Source organism: Suncus etruscus, chromosome 1 (assembly GCF_024139225.1).
Source record: "Suncus etruscus isolate mSunEtr1 chromosome 1, mSunEtr1.pri.cur, whole genome shotgun sequence".
NCBI lineage: Eukaryota > Metazoa > Chordata > Mammalia > Eulipotyphla > Soricidae > Suncus > Suncus etruscus.
Genome location: NC_064848.1, coordinates 71,006,442 through 71,029,133, shown reverse-complemented (window position 1 = coordinate 71,029,133; position 22,692 = coordinate 71,006,442). Strand labels below are relative to the sequence as shown.

Below are 22,692 nucleotides of genomic sequence, written 5' to 3'. Positions count from 1 at the left end.
CTGGGGCACTGGAACACCATTAAGTCAAAAACTGAACTATGAATATAACTGCAAATCATGATGTCTTAATACATTTTTTTAAATGAAAGAGAAAAGCACACCTACATGAAGACACCTGAACAATCAGACAAAAAAAAAGATCATCAATGACAGAGATAAGTTACTAAGAAGGCGGGGACAATGAATGGGTTCTCCAGAGTAAGGACAATTTAAGCAATAATATAAAATCATAGACCCAATACTCATGGATATGGGTATTTATACTGATAAAACGTAAATGAGTGGACCAAAGATTTAGTACAGTGGGTAAGGCACCTTCCTTGCAAGTGGCTGACATGGATTCAATTCCCAACATCCCATATGATCCCCAAACACTGCCAGGAGTCATTTCTGAGTGCAGAGCCAAGAGTAACCAGTGAGCACCATCGTGTATGGCAGCCTCTCCCCCAAAGAAAAGGTAAATGAGTAAATTAATAGGAGAAAGGAACAGAAGATCCCTTGCAGAACTCCAAGTATTTAATACTCTGCCCTTGATCCTAATGTCGTACTCATTTATTATGGGAAGGACATGGTAACTTCCTCCCAAAAATAGTGTGGAGAAGGAGCAGGGAGTAATGTTATGGGAGAACATTCTGACTTAGACTCCTGTCTAGTAATTGGATGTCAGCCATTCTTGAGTCACACTTATGCTGAGTTATACACCCTTGATATGTATCATGAGAATGGCCCTCTGACATTCCTCCCCAAATCTAAGTCTAATTATGACAAAAATACCAAGTCCCGATTAAAAAAATCTCTCTTCTGATTGGTAGTACTTTTCCAAAGCACTGAAAAGTCTGAGTCACGAGGAAGAAGAGACGAAGGAGGGTGAATTACAGTTCAATATCTTGAACTGTAATGTGTATCCTGTATATGACACAGCAAGAGAAGAACTTCAGGATAAAAATACAGGATATCTTGGGGCTGGAGCAATTAGCATAGGAGTAGGGCATTTGCCTTGTACGTGGCAGATCCAGGAAGGACCTTGGTTTGATCCCCAGTGTCCCTTATGGGCCCCCAAGCCAGGAGCGATTTCTGAATGCATAGCCAGGAGTAACCCCTAAGGATCAGTGGGTGTGGCCCAACAACAAAAACCAAACACACACACACACACACACACACACACACACACACACATCTCACAAGATATCTGAATTTTATTAATATCAGTACTGGTCCATTAATTATAACAAATATACTATTATTCATAGTGCATAGGTATAGGAATTCTATCTGCTCAGTTTGCCTTTTTTGGGGAGGGGCACACCCGTTTGATGCTCAGGGGTTACTCCTGGCTGAGCGCTCAGAAATTGCTCCTGGCTTGGGGGGACCATATGGGGCACTGGGGGATCAAACCACGGTCCTTCCTTGGCTAGTGCTTACAAGGCAGACACCTTACCTCTAGCGCCACCTCTCGGGCCCCCAGTTTTCTTTTTGTTGTTGTTGTTGTTGTTGTCACACTCTGCTCTGGGTGTTCCGGGATATCTACTGTTGGATTCAAAAATAATATGGAATGCCAGGGATCAAATCTGTGTTAGAAAATGCAAGGCAAATGCTCTACCCACTGTATGACTCTGGTCAATAATTTAGCTTTCTACTTTTCAGCCATTTTTATTGTCCAGGGCATTTATTATCTCAGGCACTGTGCTGGTTCACACTCAAAGGGACCCTGCAACAGACTTCCTCTATATGGTACCTTCTCCCTTACTTGCACTACGAATTTCTTTAAATTTCATTCTTTATTTTTTTTTGGTTTTGGGCCACACCCGGCAGTGCTCAGGGGTTACTCCTGGCTGTCTGCTTAGAAATAGCTCCTGGCCATATGCCTTGCTTGTGCTAGCCTAGGACGGACCACGGTTCCATCCCCTGGCGTCCCATATAGTCCTCTGAGCGCATAGCCAGGAGTAACCCCTGAGCATCACCTGGTGTGGCCACCCCCCAAACCCCCCCAAAATTCAGAAATATTGTAAGATATTATTGGAGAGCCACTTTTTTTTGGGGGGAAGGGGTGTTGTGTTTGGAGGCCACACCTGGTGGTGCTCCAGACTTACTCCTGGTTCTAGCACTCAGGGATCAATCACTCTTGGCTCTGGTGTCAAGGATTGAACCCCGATAAGTCTTTAACATGCTTGCAAGATGTACTATCACACTAGCCCCAAAAGAGCCATTGCTAAATCTATTCGTTTCCTCTTTGCATATATGCATATTGTTTAATAGAATAGTAGCTCCTTTTTTGTTTTGCAATTTCACTTTTTAAAATTTAAACAAAGAAAGAATACCTATAAACATAATTCTGTGGAAAAAAATAATTTATGACTTTATAACCCAGAAACAACCACTGATTCATGTATATTCTTCTAGAATATTCTTTACCTGTGAGCACACGAATACATAGCATAGATTTTTTTTCTAAATAAAGTCTTTCTACACAGATTTTTACAAAGTCTTATGCATAATTAACAACTAAGACAATAAAATACTTGCCTATCATAATGTGTATTCATAATGTAGACTTTGGGCCAAAAGTAGTAACATTTGATTTTTCTGGAATCATTTGTTTCTTTTTGTTTGCTTGTTTGTTTTGTTTTGGGTCCTTACTCTGAGGTGCTCAGTGGTTATTCCTGGCTCTGTGTTCAGAAATCAGTCTTGGCAGGTTTTGGGGGAACGTATGGGATGCCAGGGATCGAATCTGAGTCTGCCATACGCAAGGCAAAGACCCTACCCACTGTGTTATCACTCTGGCCCCCAAAGTAGTAACATTTTAAACTATTTGCTGTTGTCAATTTTTGTTCCAAAAAACTTGTACTGATTTTTATTTCATCAATTGTATATAAAATATAGCTTCCTTAATATTTACCTTGCATTTTATATTTTTTCATTTTGTTGTTTCACTGAAGAAAGTTCTTTAAGATTTTGGTTTCCACAGAACTTGAACTATCTAGTCCCGCCTCCCATTTAGAGCGGGGAAATAAGGGTGGTACCAAGACCAAACAGTTGTAAGATCACTAAGCAGTAAGCTAGGCCCAGAGGGGACCACTCATTCTAGCAGCCCCAGGGGTGAGGGAGGAGGATATGGGAGGTAGAACGGGAACGGAGGTGGAGGGAGGACAATTCAGTGATGGGAACTCCCCTGTTTTTATGTCAATATGTACCTAAAATATTATCGTCAATGATATGTAGGCCACTATGATTAAAATAAATATATGTAAAAAAAAAAAAAAAAAAGAAATAGCTCCTGGCAGGCACGGGGGACCATATGGGACACCGGGATTCGAACCAACCACCTTAGGTCTTGGATCGGCTGCTTGCAAGGCAAACACCGCTGTGCTATCTCTCCGGGCCCTAAATTTCATTCTTGACTTAAAAGCTACCCCTCCTCAGAGAGAGGTGGCTTTTCATGACCATTTGACCTAGAGTATTTTCATTAACTGATTAAGACACTCTATTCCATCTGAACATAAAATACTATGATTTAGCTGCCATTTGCAATTTCAGCTACATCACTATAATAATCAATAGCTTTAAATGTTTTCCCCTCTTTCTTTGCTTTGTGAATATTAGTTTTGCAATGAGTGGGTGTCCACAGTGGAATTCACACCTAGTTGCTGTCTGCACACATCTTTTAATTGTGATGCTTGCTAGGACTCACAGATTTTAGTTAGCTGTGATATACACACCTGGCAGTGTGAGATTACACACTTTGCTGCTAGAGGTCACAGACTACACAGCACATGTGAGGTGAGGTGTATCAGGGAACAAACTCCTGACCACTTGCTTGTAAGGCAAGCACACTTTTTTTTTTTTTAATATTTGAGACTCACCCAGCACCCACTCTAAGGTCAGAATCACTCCTGACAGTGCTTGAGGGTGCTGGAGGGACCATATGTGGTGCTAGAGATCAAATCCAAATTGATTTTGTGCAAAGCAAGTGTCCTACCCACTGTGACTATCATTCTGGCCTAAAAAAATTTTTGTATTTTAATTAAAAGTATTCTGTAATAGATTAAAAGTATCAATGTAACAATTAAAGACTAGGACATGTTTATATGCATTTCTATGGAAAGATATAAAACTGCTAGCTAAAAGAACATTTTTAGGTTTTGGACCTCACCTCACCTCAGGGATCACTCCTGACAGAGTTCAAGGAACCATATTTGATGCCAGGATCAAATCTGGATCAATTGTGGATAAAGCAAACACCTTGCCCACTATCTCTATTTCCTGACAGCTGAAACTTTTTAAAAAGCAAACTGAATAACTTTTTTTTTGTGGTTTTTGGGTCACACCCGGCAGTGCTCAGGGGTTACTCCTGGCTTCATGCTCAGAAATTGCTCCTGGCAGGCACGGGGAACCATATGGGACGCCGGGATTCGAACCGATGACCTTCTGCATGAAAAGGCAAAACGCCTTACCTCCTTGCTATCTCTTCGGCCTCCAAACTGAATAACTTAAGAGAGCACAATGGGCTACAGTGCATCAGTCCCTGGCTTTTTAATATCCCTCCCAAACTGCAATAATGGCCTCCGGGTACCAAGAAAAAAGTAGCCCCTGAACTCTACCCAGTGTGGCCCCAAAATAAAAAGCAAATTACAGGGGCCAGATCAGGAATATGACTTGGTGATAAAGAATATACGGTACATGAGGGGCCGGGCGGTGGCGCTAAAGGTAAGGTGCCTGCCTTGCCTGCGCTAACCTTGGACGGACCGCGGTTCGATCCCCCGGTGTCCCATATGGTCCCCCAAGCCAGGAGCAACTTCTGAGCACATAGCCAGGAGTAACCCCTGAGCGTTACTGGGTGTGGCCCAAAAACCAAAAAAAAAAAAAAAAAAAAAGAATATACGGTACATGTATGAGACAATGTTCATGATAAAGAATATATGGTACATGTATGAGGCAATGTTCTATTCCAGCATCTCAAAATAAAGAGCAAGCTACAATATGTACTGATATTTTATTTAAAACATGAATATTATGAAAATAAAATATTTCTTTGAGAATATTTAAAATAAGCTCGTGTTTCCTGAAAAAAAATAATTTAAACTATGACCATAATATTGATGGGGTAAAAATTCACTCTGGGAAACAATACAAACCATAATGTATGTGTATCTGTAAGAAATGTGGGTAAAAAAAAAAAAGATAAACAGTGCTTACCGCTAAGATGTGACTGATTGAAAAAGGCCAAGCAAAACTGACTTCCTCTATATTTGCATTTTACAACTGTGAGGGAAAGGTGAGAAAAAATGGGAGTAAAAACAACTGACAAAAAATTTATGGGCATCAAAAGAGGAAACAAGGTGGTAAAGATTTAAAGCAACAAAAAGGAGGCAAACAACTATATGCGATTTACTATGTTTGAGGTGCCCAAGGGCCGGGGCACTTGTACTCACCAGAGCACAGAAACTAATTAAAGCAAGTCACTACAGAGATTAGGGTAACACTTTGTTTTTAGTCACATCAGCCTTTACTGCAATTTAGCTGTGTTACAATGTTTGTTTGAAATGTATAAAAATGGTGTGGACCCTTTTATGGGAGTCAAGAGTTCCAGGGCTACCTGGATTCTAGATCTGAAGGCAAATAAACTCCTTTCTATTCCACTCATCTCAACTGCAATCTCAATTCTTTGACATTACCTAACACAACAACAAATGTATACACTGTAATGATAAATATTTAAGTGTGAATATGTTTGAAAGGAGAAAAACAACTAAAGTTTACAAATACAGATTTCTTTTTTGTTTTTGGGTCACACACATCTGTGCTCAGAAATACTCCTGGCTCTGTGCTCAGAAATCACTTTTGGCAGGCTCAGGAAACGGGAGGCCAGGAATCAAACCACCATCAGTCCTGGGTTGGTCGCATGCAAGGCAAATGCTCTACCATTGTGGTATCTCTCTGGCCCCTAAATACAGATATTTTAAAGTTAAAATAATATTACTTCTAACATTAATCCCACAATAAGACAATTATTAAGAAAAGTATATTCAAGAGAGAACACAGGTTTCTCTAAAGTGGAAATAAGCAAAGAAATAGACAAGTAAGATGTTTGTTCAAGGGATCTCTGGTTTTATCTCTGGTACCACATAGTGTCCATGAACACTGGTGGGAATGACATCGAAGCACTAAGCTAAGTAGAAAAGAAGGAAATAGGATTGAGCCCTGGCACAGCACAGCCCCTTCCAGGAGTACTGCCTGGAATACCCACAACAGTTTAAAAAAAAAATAATTAAACTGAATTAAAAAATATTCTTGAAAAAGTGGGGCCAGAGCGGTGGAGCTAGAGGTAAGGGGTCTGTCTTGCAAGCGCTAGCCTAGGACAGACCACGGTTCGATCCCCGGCATCCCATATGGTCTCCCAAGCAAGGAGCGATTTCTGAGCACAAAGCCAGGAGTAACCCCAGAGCATCAACGGGTGTGCCCCAAAACAAAAAAAAAACAAAAACAAAAACAAAAATATTCTTGAAAAAGTAAAGTTATGTTTTCAAAAAAAAAAAAGACTACAGGGGAAGGAAGATAGGTAATTTAGTAAGTAATCTACCTCTAATCACTAGCACCGAAAAAGTTTTTAAAAATCTATTTGACAGCTTTCTGATATTTAATAACTTTGAATAGAGAAAAACTCTCACAATCTCAAGAGAACTGTGGTGATTAAGTCTTTAGTAGGAAAAGGACAAAAGTCATTATCTAATACACACAAATCATTTAAAGACCACTATTTGAGCATTATTGAAATATCTGCAATTATATTTGAATCTTTGTACCTTGTCACTTTTCATCATTATTATAATTAACTTCCTTGGGTCAGAAATTCAGCAAATAAAAGTTTCAAACCCAGATTTCACAGATCATTCTGTGAAACAGTTGTCTATAATATATATATATATATATATATATATATATATAGGCACATACATATATATATATACATATATATAGGCACATACATATTTCAGATAATATGTTTTATTGTATGATTAGCAAATGCCTTACATACTGACTACAATATTTTATTTTACAAAATAAGTACTATTTTTAAGTACAATAGACTTCCTAACAGATAATGGAAGAAACAGAATGTCTAAGAGAAACCCAGTAGAAAATTTCTCCCCAATGTCAATTTTTAGCAGCCAATCCTTTTCATAAGAAGTCCTCTAGTCTTACATGCCAACTTTATCTTCTTTCAAATGCACTGTTCACCGCTTTTTCTGTTTCTGTCACAGTTGCTATAAACAATTGTTTAAGGATATCTTTATCTAAATGCCTACCTGCAAACAGAACAAAATAAAGGGTGGTTATACTGAAATTAATAAAATGAGTTTATCAATTCACAGATTACTCAATGTCTGATTTCTACAAAGTCACACACAAAACCCTAAACAATTGTAACTAAGTGGTTCCTTCCTTAACTTTTTAATTAATTCCCTCAAAGCCAAACTGGCGCTTGAGTTCATCAGTTTTCTGAAAAATGATTACAAAAAAAAAATTCCAGTCAGTTATGAAGTATTAAGATTAAGACAATCACAAATTTATGGAGGTTTGCAAGAGGGGTCTGGTAAGTTAATATAGCATACGTAATATAATATATCTCTGAAACATAGTTTGTACTGTGCTTAAAATATAACCATTGAGGCTGGAGAGATGGCACAGCAGTAGGGCATTTGCCTTGTGAGCAGCTGATACAGAAGGGACGATGGTTCGAATCCCGGCATCCCATATGGTCCCCTGTGCCTGCCAGGGGCAGAAATTTCTGAGCATAGAGCTAAGAGTGACCTCCGAGCACTGCTGGGTGTGACTCTCCTCCTCCCCAAAGAAAACAAACAAACAAAAAAAAATATAACTCTCACTTACCAATAAAAACCAACCGATTTATTCTCTCAGTGTCATTTTTCCAGCTAATCGGTGTCTCCTCTAGGTCATACAGCTCATGGACACCTTGGACAATCACTTGTTGTGGTTTGTCTTTGATTGACACCAGGCCCTGCTCACAGAGAATGAATTTGCAGTGTCAATTTGAATTTAGAAATGGAATTGGAGCATCAAAGATAATAGGTTAATTATTCCTATTCTTTGTTAAAGGAACCTACTCAGAAAAATGCTGCTAAAATGACTTAATTCCAGTCATTTGTGCATCATTACCTAAAGGCCCCAATTAAATATTGGGTGTGGGGAGAGATTTCTGTACTGATCTAAACAATCTCATTTTATAATGATAAAATGAATACATACTTGGTCATTCTTAGATTTTGCCCTACAAAAACTCCAAACAACAAGATGGTGAAGTATATGTGTATAAGATCACACTGATTATTCTGTTTAAAATTTGGAGGGCTAGGGCCCTACCAGGCAGTGCTTAAAGCTTACTCCTGGCTCACTCTGAGTTCAGAGGTCACTTCAGGAAATTCGTAGATTGCAATGCCAGGGTTTGAATGAGAGTTGGCAATATATAAGGCAAGTGCCTTTACCCCTTACTATTTCTTGAGTCTTGATTATTCTACTTTTAAAGACTTTATATTTGTTACAGAAATTTTAGTAGAAAAATTTAAGAAATTAAGAAATTTGGTAACAATGATTTTTGATTTTTAAATAGGGTATAATAAAGGGAGATGATGACATCAAGGAAAACTGTATTCTTTCAGTTCTGCTGAAAGTCTTGTTTTCACTGATTTATTGTGATACAGTAAGTATAACATGTACAACACAGGTATTATTTTTGAGTTTTAACCTTGTATTTGAATATGTAATAACAAGCTCACTGGAAAGAATTACTCAAATATTTAGTACACTATAACTGTGACATGCCTAATAGCAAAATCCAAACTACGATGGTATAGAAGGAGCCACCAAATTGGCCATGGCAGCAGCAATAGTGTGTGAATAATCAAATGATGACTATCCAGGAAACTGCCTCCCACACAGTATTAGAGAACAAAAGCAATTATAAGGAAATACACTCTGCCAGTCATGAGATGAAGGAACATGGTGCTAATAGAAAGAAGAAGTAGCTAGCTTAGTCTCGGGTAGGAATGATGGAGATCTGGACTGGAACTCTCCTAGTTGCTTGGCAAGACTAATTAATCCCAGATAAAGCCAGCACAAAACTAAGAAAACCAGAAAACTCTAAATATCTTTACCATTGTCTCAACCTCTAACCTTCTTGTCACTCCCAGAAGTAGAAAGCTAACTGTAAAATCTAGTTACTAGTAGTAATAATAATATAATAATACTGCATAATAATACAGTATAATAAAAGTTGTACGAACACTTCTGGAAATATAAAAATGAACAATGACTTGTTAGAGATAATCTATATAATCACACCCACTCCCAGGGGTGGGGGCAATGACATAAATCATAAAATCATGACATAAATACCAAGAACTACATGAAGAAACCTGAAACAGTTTCCACACAAGAACAAAAATTCTTCTAATTCCTTGTAACCTTTTTCTTTTATAGTATGACAGGTATTTGTTGTCTGGGAAAGGCATCCAGAAGCCTAAGATTTAGCTGCAGCAAGACTTCTAATATTGTTTCTGTTAAGGCTTGGTGTTCTCTAATTGACTAAGCTCTATGAGTCAAGAGGAGGGGAATTTCAAGGGGTGAAAGACAGACAAGAAACTGCCCTGTACATTGGTCGGGGGGGTGCGGGGTGGGGGGCGCAAGGGAGTCAGGGACCTACTCCCAGCAGTGTCTGGGTTTACCAAAATTAATGAAGCTGTACAGAGAAATCATGTTTCCTTAATAATGTCCATAGCTGCATTTAGCAGAGGAATACAGAAAAATGAAAATAGGAAAAGGTACATTTGTATTAAAGTGTTTGACTCTGTTCAAAACCAAAGTGTGAATAATAGCCCCAAAAAGGATTTTGTCACAGTCCAAACCTGTAGGTCACATACCGCACCTTGAGTCGTATGACCTCCATGCACATGCCATCCTTGCTTCTCACGTTCTTTTCCCAAAGAAGATTCTGTATCAAGTGACATATTTTAACAAGACCTATCATCAATAACAACAGCAATGGCTTTGTCACCAGAAAGGCAATAAATCATCAATACTGTGACATCTGCACAAACCTGAATAAATATATTGAGATTTTCTTCCTTTGTATTTCCTGGTACTTCAAATGTGACTGTAACAATACTCTGTGAATCAAAAGAGATAATAAATAATGAATTTTCCGGAGAGATAGTACAGCGGTGTTTGCCCTGCAAGCAGCCGATCCAGGACCAAAGGTGGTTGGTTCGAATCCCGTGTCCCATATGCGCCCCCCTCAATGCCTGCCAGGAGCTATTCCTGGGCAGAGAGCCAGGAGTAACCCCTGAGCATCGCCAGGTGTGGCCCAAAAACCAAAAAAAAAAAAAAAAGAATTTTCCATACCAATGTCAGCACATTGGGGGTGGTAGTTTTGGAGGCACAACCAACGATTTGGGGAGCAACCCCCAGCTCCACGCTGGGTGAGAATATTCAGCATATTAAGCAGTTCTGGGGACCTAAACAGGGTCAACTCCATGCAGTCTGGGACCTAAACAGGGTCAACTCCATGCAAGTGAAGTGCCTGTTCAAACCCATACAATGTAAAAAAGAATGGATTCCTGGAACTAGTAATATATTTGGTATATCTCATTTGAGTTTGCTGATTTGTTATCAGAAATTCTACTTTCTAGATTCCAAAGTTAATCAATAATTTTATTATGTTTTTAGGGTCATGCTGGCAATGCATAGGGTTTACTCCTGGCTCTGTCCTTAGGGATCACTCCTGGTGATGCTTGGAGAACTCGATGAGGTTCCAGGAATTAAAAAAAGGGTCAGCTGCATGCAAGGCAAGCATCCAACCTGTTGTATTATCTTTCTGGCTGCTCAATGTTTTAGTATTTTATCCAAAGAAACTCTTTAGTACACTGACACTCAGTTTCACTTATTTGCACCAGAATAATGTAACTTTGAGAGGTATAAGTAAAAATAACAGCTATATTTTGCGGAGGAAAGAGCTACTGACTGAGCAAGTATGCAAAGAAAGTCTCTTGATAGTCCTGGGAAACATATGTCTTCCTCTGACTTGGAACTGCAGGGCTATATTTGTAAGCAAAAGTGGATGAATATATAGTTAAAACTCTGAATGATAGACTGACATACATGAAAGACTTGTATGCTTTATTAAAAGAAAAAAAATATACCTTTCACCAAGCCTTAAGTACACTAAAACAAATGAGACTGTGTCTTTGAATCTCACTACCCTTTGTCTGAAATAATAGTATAATTCTGCCCTATGTTTATAAATAGAGAGCAGCAAAGAATATTAAGAATTTCCTGTACAGCTTTTTTAAAAAAAGACATGCTTCTATTTACTAGTAAAATGACATAATGTCTGGAATTTGCATTAATATATTCCAGCAAGAATGATGGATACGTAAGGTTTGATTCATCATCACTCTTTTTAATGTTTTAAAATTTTTATCTTAAAATGAAATCTTAAAAACTCCAAAAATGGGGCCAGAGTAATAGCACAGCAAGTAGGGTATTTGCCTTGCATGCAGCCGACTTTGATTTGATCCCTGACATCTGATATGGTCTTCCTGAGCCTGCCAGGAGAAATTTCTGAGCATAGAGCCAGGAGTAATCCCTGAGCACTGCTGGGTGTGGCCAAAAAACAAAATAAATAAAATTATAATTAAAGTACTTCAAAAAAGAAGCATAGGGAAGGTATTTGAAATACATTCAGCAAAACGCTGATAGTCACTGCAACTGAATCCTGCAAATAAGTGATTCATTTTCTGTTCTTCCTCCTTTCATACAGGTTTCCCTCTCTATAAGAGAGCAGAATTTGTATAATTTGGTAGATTAGTTTTTCAGTCTGGGGATGCTATTACCATTAATTTATATGGAAAAATAAAACACTCCTAGATCCCCAAAGTAATATATTAAGTCATACCAAACTAAAAGTTTCTGCTCTTAAATAACAAGGAAACCTCTATCACTTTGAAATTTTCCATAAGATGTTAAAATGTTCATATATAAGATATGTATCTGGAGATAGGAGACATTATTTTGAATCCAATTCTTTTTTAAATGCAAGTATTCCCCATGTATCTCCCATATACTGTGAAAAACAGTGCTAAAATTCTGCCACAAGACTGGCATGTGGTAAATAGACTTCACGTCCCATACCTTTATTATGTACCTCAGGGATAGTATTGTTGGAACATGAAAAGTATCTTAAGGATTTCTAATTTACAGTGCTACTAAAGGTGAAACTCAAACATCTAGCTTGACTTATATGTCATGAATACTCTCCCTTAACCCACTTAATATAGTTAATAGGCTACTGATAGAACCCCCAGGCTGCTTTTAAGCAACCATCAGAAGAGCTGACTAAAAATATGGTGATCTGTAAAATGGAGATACTAAAAAAGAGTGAATTCCTAAGATTCTAAGTAACTCTGGTAAGTGCCTATTACGGAGAAAGAAGCTAGGTTAGATGACCACAAAAGGTATCAAATTTTGAAAACTATCATTTTGTGCAATTCAAAAAGACCTTTTTAGAATGAATTCTAAAACAGATGGATTAAGAAACAAAAGATAGTCCCCCCCTCCGCCCCCCCCCCCAGCTGCCTCTAAGAGATACATCGGAATTGCCAAAATAAACACAGGCTCAGTGTGAAAGGTTAGAAAATAATTATCAGGCTAATAGTAAACTGAAAAAGCAAAAATGGCTATACTTTAATTAAACCAAGTAGCATTCTCATCAACTAATAATAGAACTAAGGAGATACATCAATAGCAACACAAAAGTTGCAGGAGATTTTAATTCCTAGTCTCATCACTGGACACATCAATTTGAATGAAAATCAATAAGGAAACAAAATTCCAAAAGGAAGACCAGAAAGATTTGGGTCTATAATGCATGTATGGATTCCTTTAATCTCCAAAAGCAGAATACACATTTTTTTTTTCCCAGTGCACATGAAACAGTCTCCAAGAAGATGATATATTGATTGGGGACACATTCCAAGTGTCCATAAAAATAAGAAAACAGGAGTCAGTTCAAGTCTCCTCTCAGATCACAAGGTGATAAAAGCAGAAATCAACCATAAAAAAAATGAGAAAAAGTTCAAAAAATTAGAAACTAAATAGCCAGTTTTTAAGTCAAATAGGAAATCTAAGGAAAATATGTTTTCTTATAATTTATTAGAAACTTTGGGACATAGCAAAAATAATACAAAGAGGGGAAGTTGATAGCAACACAGGTTCACGTCAGGAAACAAAAAAAAGCTCAAAGTAAATAACCTAAATGCATTTTTTAAGAAATTATAGAAAAGCAACAAAGAAAACAAAGCAAAGAGGAAGGAAATAATAAAAATAAGAGCAGAATTCAATGATAAAGAAATCAAGAAAACGGGACCAGAGCAATAGCACAGAGATAAGGGCAGTTGCCTTGCAAGTGGCTGACTTGGGATGGACCCGGGTTCAATTGTGGTATCACATATGGCCCTCCCAAGCCTGCCAGGATCAATTTCTATGCACAGAGCCAGGAGTAACCCATTAACACTGCTAGATGTGGCCCAAACCGCCCCCCCCTCAAAAGTGAAGAAAATAAAAGGAAATCAAGAAAATAATACAAAGGGTCATTGAAATCAGGAGTTCAATTTTTGAAAGATTAAAAACAAGATTGATAAACCCCAGCTAGACACACAAGGAAAATACATTAGAATTGAATTAGGTATAAAAGGGAAAAATTACAACAAATATTTCAAGATTTCAAAGGCCATTTAGAGTAAGATTATTAAGACACTATTAGATGTGCCCCCCAAAAAATGGAGCGCCAGTCATGAAATAAAGAAACATTAAAAAAAATACTGCAGATGACATGGTACTACACTTAAAAGATGTTATAAATACCATCAAAAATGTTAAAAATAATTAATCAAAACAGTAAAATAGCAAGCTACAGGACCAGAGACATAATACAGGGGTTAAGGCAATTGTTTAAAACATGGACAATCCCAGTTCAATCCTTAGTACAACACAAGTTCCCTCAAATATCATCAGGAGTGACCCCTGAACACAGAGCCAGGATAAGTACTGAGTAAAGCTGAGTGTGGTTCCCCTCAAAAATAGCAGAATCAACACAAAAAGACCTTTGCATTTCTATATGTAAACAAAACTAGAAGAGAAAAATCAAGAAAACCCCACTTAAAGCTCCCAAACACCTACACATATTACCTACACATAAATTTCTACATCAAATACCTATACATAACAAAGAATATGAAATTATTGTACATTAAAAACTTTAGTCTTGCTGGAGCAATAGGACAACAGTAGAACATTTGCCTTGCACACAACCAACCCAGGACTAATATGGGTTCAATTCCTGGCATCCCATATGGTTACCCGGGCCTGCCAGGATGATTTCTGGGCACAGAGCCAGGAGTAACCTCTGTGTATGGGTATGGCCCCAAAACAAACAAACAAACAAACAAAAAACCCAAAAACTTTAAGTCTCTATTAAAAGAAGCTGCCAGGTGTGACCCAAAAACCAAAGAATAAAATAAAATAAAAACTAAACAAACAAACAAACAAACAAAAAAGAAGTAGACACTAGAAAATAGAAGAATATCCTAGGGCCCAGAGAGATAGCACAGCGGTGTTTGCCTTGCAAGCAGCCGATCCAGGACCTAATGTGGTTGGTTCGAATCCCGGTGTCTCATACGGTCCCCCGTGCCTGCCAGGAGCTATTTCTGAGCAGACAGCCAGGAGTAATCCCTGAGCATCGCTGGGTGTGGCCCAAAAACAAAAACAAAAAAAAAAAAAAAAAAGAAGAATATCCTAGGTTCATGAATTAACACAGTTGACATTGCCCAAATGACCATATTATCTAAAGTATTATATATTCAATAGAATCCCTATCACAACTCAAATGGCATTCTTTAAAGACACAGAATACTGACACAAGTTGAACAGAAACATAAAAAGTTTTTCAGACCAATGAAATAGACTTGAAATGAAATAGCCACTGATATTATTTATATGGAAACATAAAACTCACTGAACACTCAATAAAACAAAAGAAAATGGGGGCCTTTCAGCTCACCTCCCCCAAATAAAATAAAAACTAAAACTTAAGAACCAATTTAAGTAAAAGTTTTTCTCTTAATGCTTTATTTTTTTTACCTTATCAAGGTGAGGTTGAGTTGTTGGCATGTGCTGAATTTTTTTCTGCAAACTAAGAACAACAAACAGTAAATTCACAGATCAATTTAACCTTATATATTTCTTAGATGCAAGGTGAAATAAGGAAGAGGTATTTCCTGACTCTTAAAGCTATCATCTTACATATGCTCATATATTCTTATAGAGGAAAGTAAAAAGCCTTTCTTATCCCCTCTGGAAAATATACATAATCATAAATATACTCAAGATACAGAGAAAAACTAACTTTAGCAAGACTATTCATATGGTTAAATCCATTGATTTTTTCCAATATAACTAATATAGGCTTTAAAACATAGATTTTACTGTTGTCCAAAATTTTATCAATTCTCTCCATGTTCTTTATATGAATACTAATAATTGTTGAAAGTTAGAAAAGTACATTTTTCTTTATCAATGTTTTCCCTTAAATATTTTTGCTGCTATAGTCAGTTACAGTATTTGAGACACTGATAGCAGAAAGGTGACAGAAAAAAAAGGACTTGAAATCATGCAGATGGACGTTTGCCTCGAAGAATTGGGAGGGATTAATTAGTAATACTAAGTTTAAGAAAGAGAAAATGCTGGCAAGGAAAACTGTTGAAGAAAATGCATCTCACTGGGAGAGGGTAGGGTAAAAAGTCTTAGGAAGTTATCAAATTAAATCCTTCCCAAATGGCTGCTCATGAAAGGATTCTCACTAAGCACAATAAAATAATTAATCAAATAATCATAGAAAAGCTTTATACATGATGGGGGCAGCACATTAAACAACTTTAAGTGTCACTAATGCATTACAACTGTTCTTAAGAAGTACAGAAAGAGATCATCTTAGAAAATGCTTGAAAGGGGCCGGAGAGATAGCATGGAGGTAGGGCATTTGCCTTGCATGCAAAAGGACGGTGGTTCGAATCCCGGCATCCCATATGGTTCCCTGAGCCTGCCAGGAGTGATTTCTGAGCGTAGAGCCAGGAGTAACCCCTGAGCACTGCTAGGTATGATCCAAAAACCAAAAAAAATGAAAATGCAGAGGCTTTGCCCATATTTCACAATGTCGAAAATGACTGCTCTTTCACAGCGGAGGAAATTATTGTCCTCTACCCTAATGGTCCCTATCTGGGTTTGAAAATTAGACTAACAAGGTTAGATCAACTGCGGGAAAGCACGTATGTTTAGCTATAAGTGTTGTGTGATATGAAAGATTTCATGAACACATAAAGACCCCCTGAAATGGTTAATTAAACCAGTGTGTCTTTATCTTAGGTTTATTGAAGCATGTTAAATGATGGAAAGAAATAATGGGTCTGTATGAAGTTCAGTAGAACAGAGGAAACTAGCCAAAGCCTAATCACTTATAGTCCTGTGTGTCCCTTTGGGCTTTATGACTCAACTACTTTAGCGGAAACAGGGAAAAATATATTTGCAAATTACAGATCTAATAAGGAACTAATACCGGAATGTATAAAGAACTGCAACTCAGTCACAACAAAAATAGCCTAAATATAAAGCAGCAAAAATTATCTAGTGTACATTTTTCTAATGATGATATAGAAATGGCCAAAAGCATTTAAATCTATGTTCAGTATCAATGCTCTTTAGTGAAACACTAATCAAATTCAGGGAAAAAAAAACCCACAAAATTGTGTGAGCTGCTACCAATCCCCAGAAAATGATAAGATTGACTAGGAGATAGAGAAATCAGAATTCTGTGCCTGAAAACAGGAATGTAAAATGCTGCAGCTGCTATGTATAACAGTACAGTGGATCCTCAAAACAAACAAACAAACAAAAAAACAGGGGCCAGAAAGATAGCGTTGAGGTAAGGCGTTTGCCTTGCCAGTGGTTCAATCCTGCATCCCATTTGCCAGGAGCAATTTCTTAGCTTAGAGCCAGGAGTAACCTCTGAGTGCTGCCAGGTGTGACCCAAAAAACAAACTGACAACAAAAACAACAATTATATATATATATAATTACCATATGGCCTAGTAATTTCACTATAGTGAAATGTATACAAGTGAATTGGAGACAAGATCTTGAAAGATGTGTGAACATGTACATTCATAAGTTTTAGTCACATTAGCCAAGGCCTGGGCACAATCTAAATGCTCATCAGTGGAGGAACAAATAAACAAAATGTGTTATATACATACAATAGAATGTGTTTAGTCTAGAAAGGAAAAAAAATTCTGTTGGATGCAACATCATGAATCATGAAAAATAACTGAAATAAGCCAGTTATAAAAAGACAGATGCTGTAGACTTCACTTATGCAATACCTAAAGCAGCCAAAATGATAGAAATAGGGGCCGGCGAGGTGGCACAAGAGGTACGGTGTCTGCCTTGCAAGCGCTAGCCAAGGAAGGACCAGCGTCCCATATGGTCCCCCCAAGCCAGGGGCAATTTCTGAGCCCTTAGCCAGGAGTAACCCTTGATCATCAAAGGGGTGTGATAGAAATAGAATAGAATGGTAGCTACAAAGGTGTGATAGAAATAGAATAGAATGGTAGCTACAAAGGCCTGCAGGAGGGAAAAAAAGGGAGTGATCATGAAATAGTTCCAAGATGAAAACTTTCATCTTTGGCACGATGAAATGGTGCCATAAGTGTACTGCATGACTATGCAAATACACCTAATTCTATCAAACTGTATGCCTTAAAATGCTTAACAAGGGTACCAGAGAAAGAAGTCAAAAGGCAGGTGCTTGCCTTGCTCACAGTTGCCACTGGTTCAATCTCCAGCATCATATATAATCTCTTGATCCCTGACAGAGCGAGACCCTGAGTGCAGAACCAGGAGACAGGCCTGAGTTTTGCTAGGGGTGACCCAAAACAAACAAAAGATTCCCTTCAGAGAAAGGAACAAAGATGACCTTTCACTAAGGAGAAAGTAGGTAATGTGGGAATACTCCAAACTAACAATGATTATGTGTTACAAGCATTTCCTTCCAGAATCAAATGGTTGGCATAGAAATATTAACAATTAGTCTCTTGTTAACTATCATGTATACTATAATTTCTATAGGTAAGTACACTCTGGTATACAAATACTCAATTAATAATATACTTAAGAACATAACCATTAGAGTAGTGGCAGGAAACAAATCAGCTGTGTAAATGTGAACATTCCTAAAACTATTAAGTACATTACAATCAAGGTGACCAAAATGCTAGGAACAAACCTTATTCCAGAGAGACTGTCAAAGGCATGAAGATCTAATACTTTTGAGAGATCGACTCTAAAAAAAACGAACATGAAATAAATATAATTTTAAACACTCTATGATGCTTTTTCCAAAAAAATGCAAATAGATTAATAGCATACCATATTACTTTGGGAAGTACATACAAATGATATAAAAAGTACAAATAGATAATTATGAAAGCTTTTATTAAATGGAGTTTATATGCATAATTCAAAGAAGTGAGTAAATGGTATTAAGGTCTAGTCAGAAGATTACTTTTTTGATTTAATAAGCTACACCTTTTCAACTGTTTTTAAAATCCTAAAATTTTGAGCTTTTCAAACAGCTGTATAGCTGCATTTAAAAAATACAAAAAAAATTTAAAAAGCAGTTTTTTCAATGAAAAGAAAAAATAAAGAAGAGTAGAGCAATACTATAGTACACAGGTGGAATTTTGTATGTATGTATATACTTGTATACACTTGTTATACATCTAAGATATTCCTGAATCTGTATATCTGAAAATTTATAAAACCAAACTTAACATCTTTTGAAGGGGCTCTTTAGGTTATAGCATGTTCAGACCTTACTCTTCTTTGTACTCAGGGTTCTCTCCTGGTAAAACTCGGAGGATGGGGTGTTGGGGATCAAAGCCATGTCAGCCATGCGCTACCCACTGTACTAGCTCTCTGATCCTGAATCTTTACCAAATCACTTTTACCATCACACACTGGCCCCAAAAGAGCCACACAGTCTCTTATTTCCCACATCATACTGCTTGCAAATCCTTTAATTCGTTAGCATACAGAAAAAAACACAAATGTAGCATAACATTTAAATCCTTTAAAGTAAGTTCATATTTTAAGTGATGCCTTTTTTCCTCTGTGCATTATACTATATGTTATAGCTATTCTATATACTGGGGGCTGGAGCAACAACAGAGAGGTAAAACATTTGCCTTGCATGCGGCCAATCCGGATTCAATCCTCAACATCCCATATGGTCCCCCAAGCCTGCTAGGCGTGATTGCTGAGCACAGAGCCCTGAGCACCACCAGATATGACCCAAAAACAAAAACAAAAATAAAATAAAATACTGTAAATAACAATGAGCAATTTCTCAAAGTTTTCTAAGTCTTAATCAAGAAGAACTTAACAGATATTTATCTTTAGAGAAGCTCATGCATCTTGTACATTCATGTAATATTAATATTTAATATGTTGACTTTTTGCTTATCTCCTCAAATAACTGAATTCCTCAAAGTGAAAGCTTTAACTTAACAACTGCTTAAAACCTCAAATACTTAGGAGCTAGTGGATTGCTAAAGACAGTTTGCTGAATGATTATTGGGGAATATGGTTTTTGGTTTTCTACATGATTTTTTTTAAAACTAGGTGGATGGGAGAAAAAAATAGCAGAAGAGACATTAACTCAAAAGACAGAGAATCCAAGTTAATTCCCAGTACCATGTGGTCCCCATTTTTGAGCACTGCTGTGTGTGGCCCTGGTGAATACCTTAGCAGAATCGCATTGTCCTCCAGAGTCCCCGAACATTGGCTGGTAGGCCATATATAGATAAAATAAAATAAACCATAAGGATCATTTCATCTTAAAAACAAACAAAACACCATAAGAATTCAGGGCCAGGGGGCCAGAGTGATAGCACAGAGGGTAGGGCATTTGCTTTGCATGCGGTGACCTAGGTTTGATCCCAGGTATCCCATATGGTCCCCCAAGGCTGCCAGGAGCAATTTCTAAGTATAGAGCCAGGAATAACCCTGAACACTGTCAGTATGGTCACAAAACAAACAAACAAAAAAGTGGGGGCCAGAGTGATAGTATAATGAGTAGGATATGTGGCCAATGTGAGTTTGATTTCCAGCATCCCATATAGTTCCCTGAGTTCTGCCAGGTAACCCAGACATAGCACTGAGTGTGGCTCCAAAACAAACAAACAACAACAAAAAGAATTCTACCAAAGAGATGTGACCATGACCTAAAAAGATTAATTTAAGCTTAATCTCCGGCCATATGGTTCAGTTAGCCATGCCAAAAATGAACACTGAACAGAGACAGGAGTAAGCTCTGAGCATAGTTGGGCATGACACCATTGTCCCCCCCCACACACACACACATGTGCACACGCACACAAAACTGTTATCTTAAAATATGAACTATTATAAAACCACATATATAAGCATGATTATTTTAACACTTTATAAAACGCTTGTGGTTACATATGTCTTTTTTTTTAAAGAAGAAAAAAAACAGGAAAAAGAAAATGGCAAAAGGCAGTAAGAAGACAAAAGACACTATGGGTATGGTATGAATCAGGTTTTTCTCAGCCTTCAACACTGGAATCTGAAAGGCAAGGAGCATGTTTGGTTGGAGGCTTGTCAAGAAACTAATTGTGAGAGACACATTCTTCTGTGACCTCTGCCAGCAGATGAGTAGCTTTGAGAATACAGAGCAAATTAATCCACGCTGTTCATATACATACCAGCAACTGCTGCTATTACTGTCTAACACTAGGAAAGTCTGTCGGCACCCTTAATCTTAGCCAAAGCAGACAAACCACTCAACTAAAGTCTCTGTAGCACTTCCAAGGAAAGCATCTCTGAAGTCAGAACTGGGTGGCACTAGACTGCCAGCTGTGGAATAAGAGCTGCTGAGCTATAGTTGCTAAAAAATTACCTTAACATTTTCAACATCTGTACAAATACTTTTATACAGAATTTTCTGAAAGTATGACAGTATTCAAAGAAAATAGAATTTGAGCAACAGAAATCCATTTTAGACAGGGTTTAGAAGCTCACCTATTTTATGAAACAATGCACATGTAAATAGAATATAAACATGTAAGTCTAATTTTACTCAGGAGCATATCAAGGACTGAATGGTAAAGGCTTTATGTATTTTTACATAATATTTTTGCAGCTATGAAATAGTAAGAAGTTTTAAAAGAATTTTTAAATCCATTTAAATATCTCAAATTTAAGTGTGATTTCTAATAAAAGGTTTTTGTTTTTTTTTTTAGTATTTTCTATATTAGTTGCTCTTCCTGGAGTGGCTGGAAGTCCTTTATGTTTTCTTCCTTTTAAGTAAACAAAAGTGCAGTTAAACAGTATTTGTTTCTATAGTATCAGTCACAAAGAAGAGAATCAGGAGCGAGAGTGTTAGTAAGAGTGTAAGGCGCTTGCCTTGCTTGCAGTTGCAGTTGACCTGGGTTTGACTCTACACATGGTCTGTCCCCTGAGCATACTAGGAGTGATCCCTGAGTCCAGAATCAAAAGACCTAAGCACAGTTTGGTGCAGCCCAAAACCCAAAACCAAACTAAAAATGAGGAGCAACTATATAATTGACCATGATAAACTAATTTATAAAGAGCATTCAAAACAACATTTTGAAGTTGTACTAAAACAACAAAATAAACCATACTATGCCTGTATCTTTCCTTATATTCTAGAATCAAACATTTTATCAACTACTTAATATTTATTAACAAAGAATCTTAGTAACATTAGTTATAACTTTAAAAAGTACCTTGATCTTTGTGTTTCTAAAACTTTTCCAAGTCCATTTATTGATCTGAAATAAAAAATTAAATTTTTAGAGAAATAAAAAGTTAATGTTAAAATGTCTAAAAAATACTCTGGAAACAACCAAGATGCCCTTCAACAGACGAATGGCTAAAGAAACTGTGGTACATATACACAATGGAATATTATGCAGCTGTCAGGAGAGATGAAGTCATGACATTTTCCTATACATGGATGTACACGGAATCTATTATGCTGAGTGAAATAAGTCAGAGAGAGAGAGAAAAAAACGCAGAATGGTCTCACTCATCTATGGGTTTTAAGAAAATGAAAGACATTCTTGCAATAATAATTTTCAGACACAAAAGAGAAAAGAGCTGGAAGTTCCAGCTCACCTCAGGAAGCTCACCACAAAGAGTGATGAGTTTCGTTAGAGAAATAACTACATTTTGAACTGTCCTAATAATGAGAATGTATGAGGGAAATGGAGAGCCTGTTTAGAGTACAGGCGGGGGTCGGGTGGGGAGGAGGGAGACTTGGGACATTGGTGATGGGAATGTTGCACTGGTGATGGGTGGTGTTCTTTACATGACTGAAACCCAAACACAATCATGTATGTAATCAAGGTGTTTAAATAAAAAAAAAAAGAGCCAATGTTAACTTTTTAAAATGCACACAAGGCGCAGAATTTCTAAATTAGTAATAAATATTCACAATTATGTTTATAACTAGGGAAAATAAAA

At 37.2% G+C, this 22,692-nt stretch overlaps 1 protein-coding gene across 1 annotated transcript in view; it reads right to left on the bottom strand.

Annotated features, from left to right (window-relative positions):
• Window positions 1-6,990: 6,990 nt before the first annotated feature.
• ZNG1A (Zn regulated GTPase metalloprotein activator 1A) overlaps window positions 6,991-22,692 on the bottom strand; it is a 39,071-nt gene continuing 23,369 nt past the window's right edge. Inside the window, exons 9-15 of the mRNA XM_049782661.1 lie at window positions 21,954-21,998; window positions 18,407-18,463; window positions 15,211-15,262; window positions 10,113-10,181; window positions 9,941-10,006; window positions 7,888-8,017; window positions 6,991-7,304 (exon numbers count right to left, since the gene is read on the bottom strand). Coding sequence (XP_049638618.1) covers window positions 7,210-7,304; window positions 7,888-8,017; window positions 9,941-10,006; window positions 10,113-10,181; window positions 15,211-15,262; window positions 18,407-18,463; window positions 21,954-21,998 — 514 coding nt within the window. The 3' untranslated portion in view covers window positions 6,991-7,209. The remainder of the gene's footprint in view (window positions 7,305-7,887; window positions 8,018-9,940; window positions 10,007-10,112; window positions 10,182-15,210; window positions 15,263-18,406; window positions 18,464-21,953; window positions 21,999-22,692) is intronic.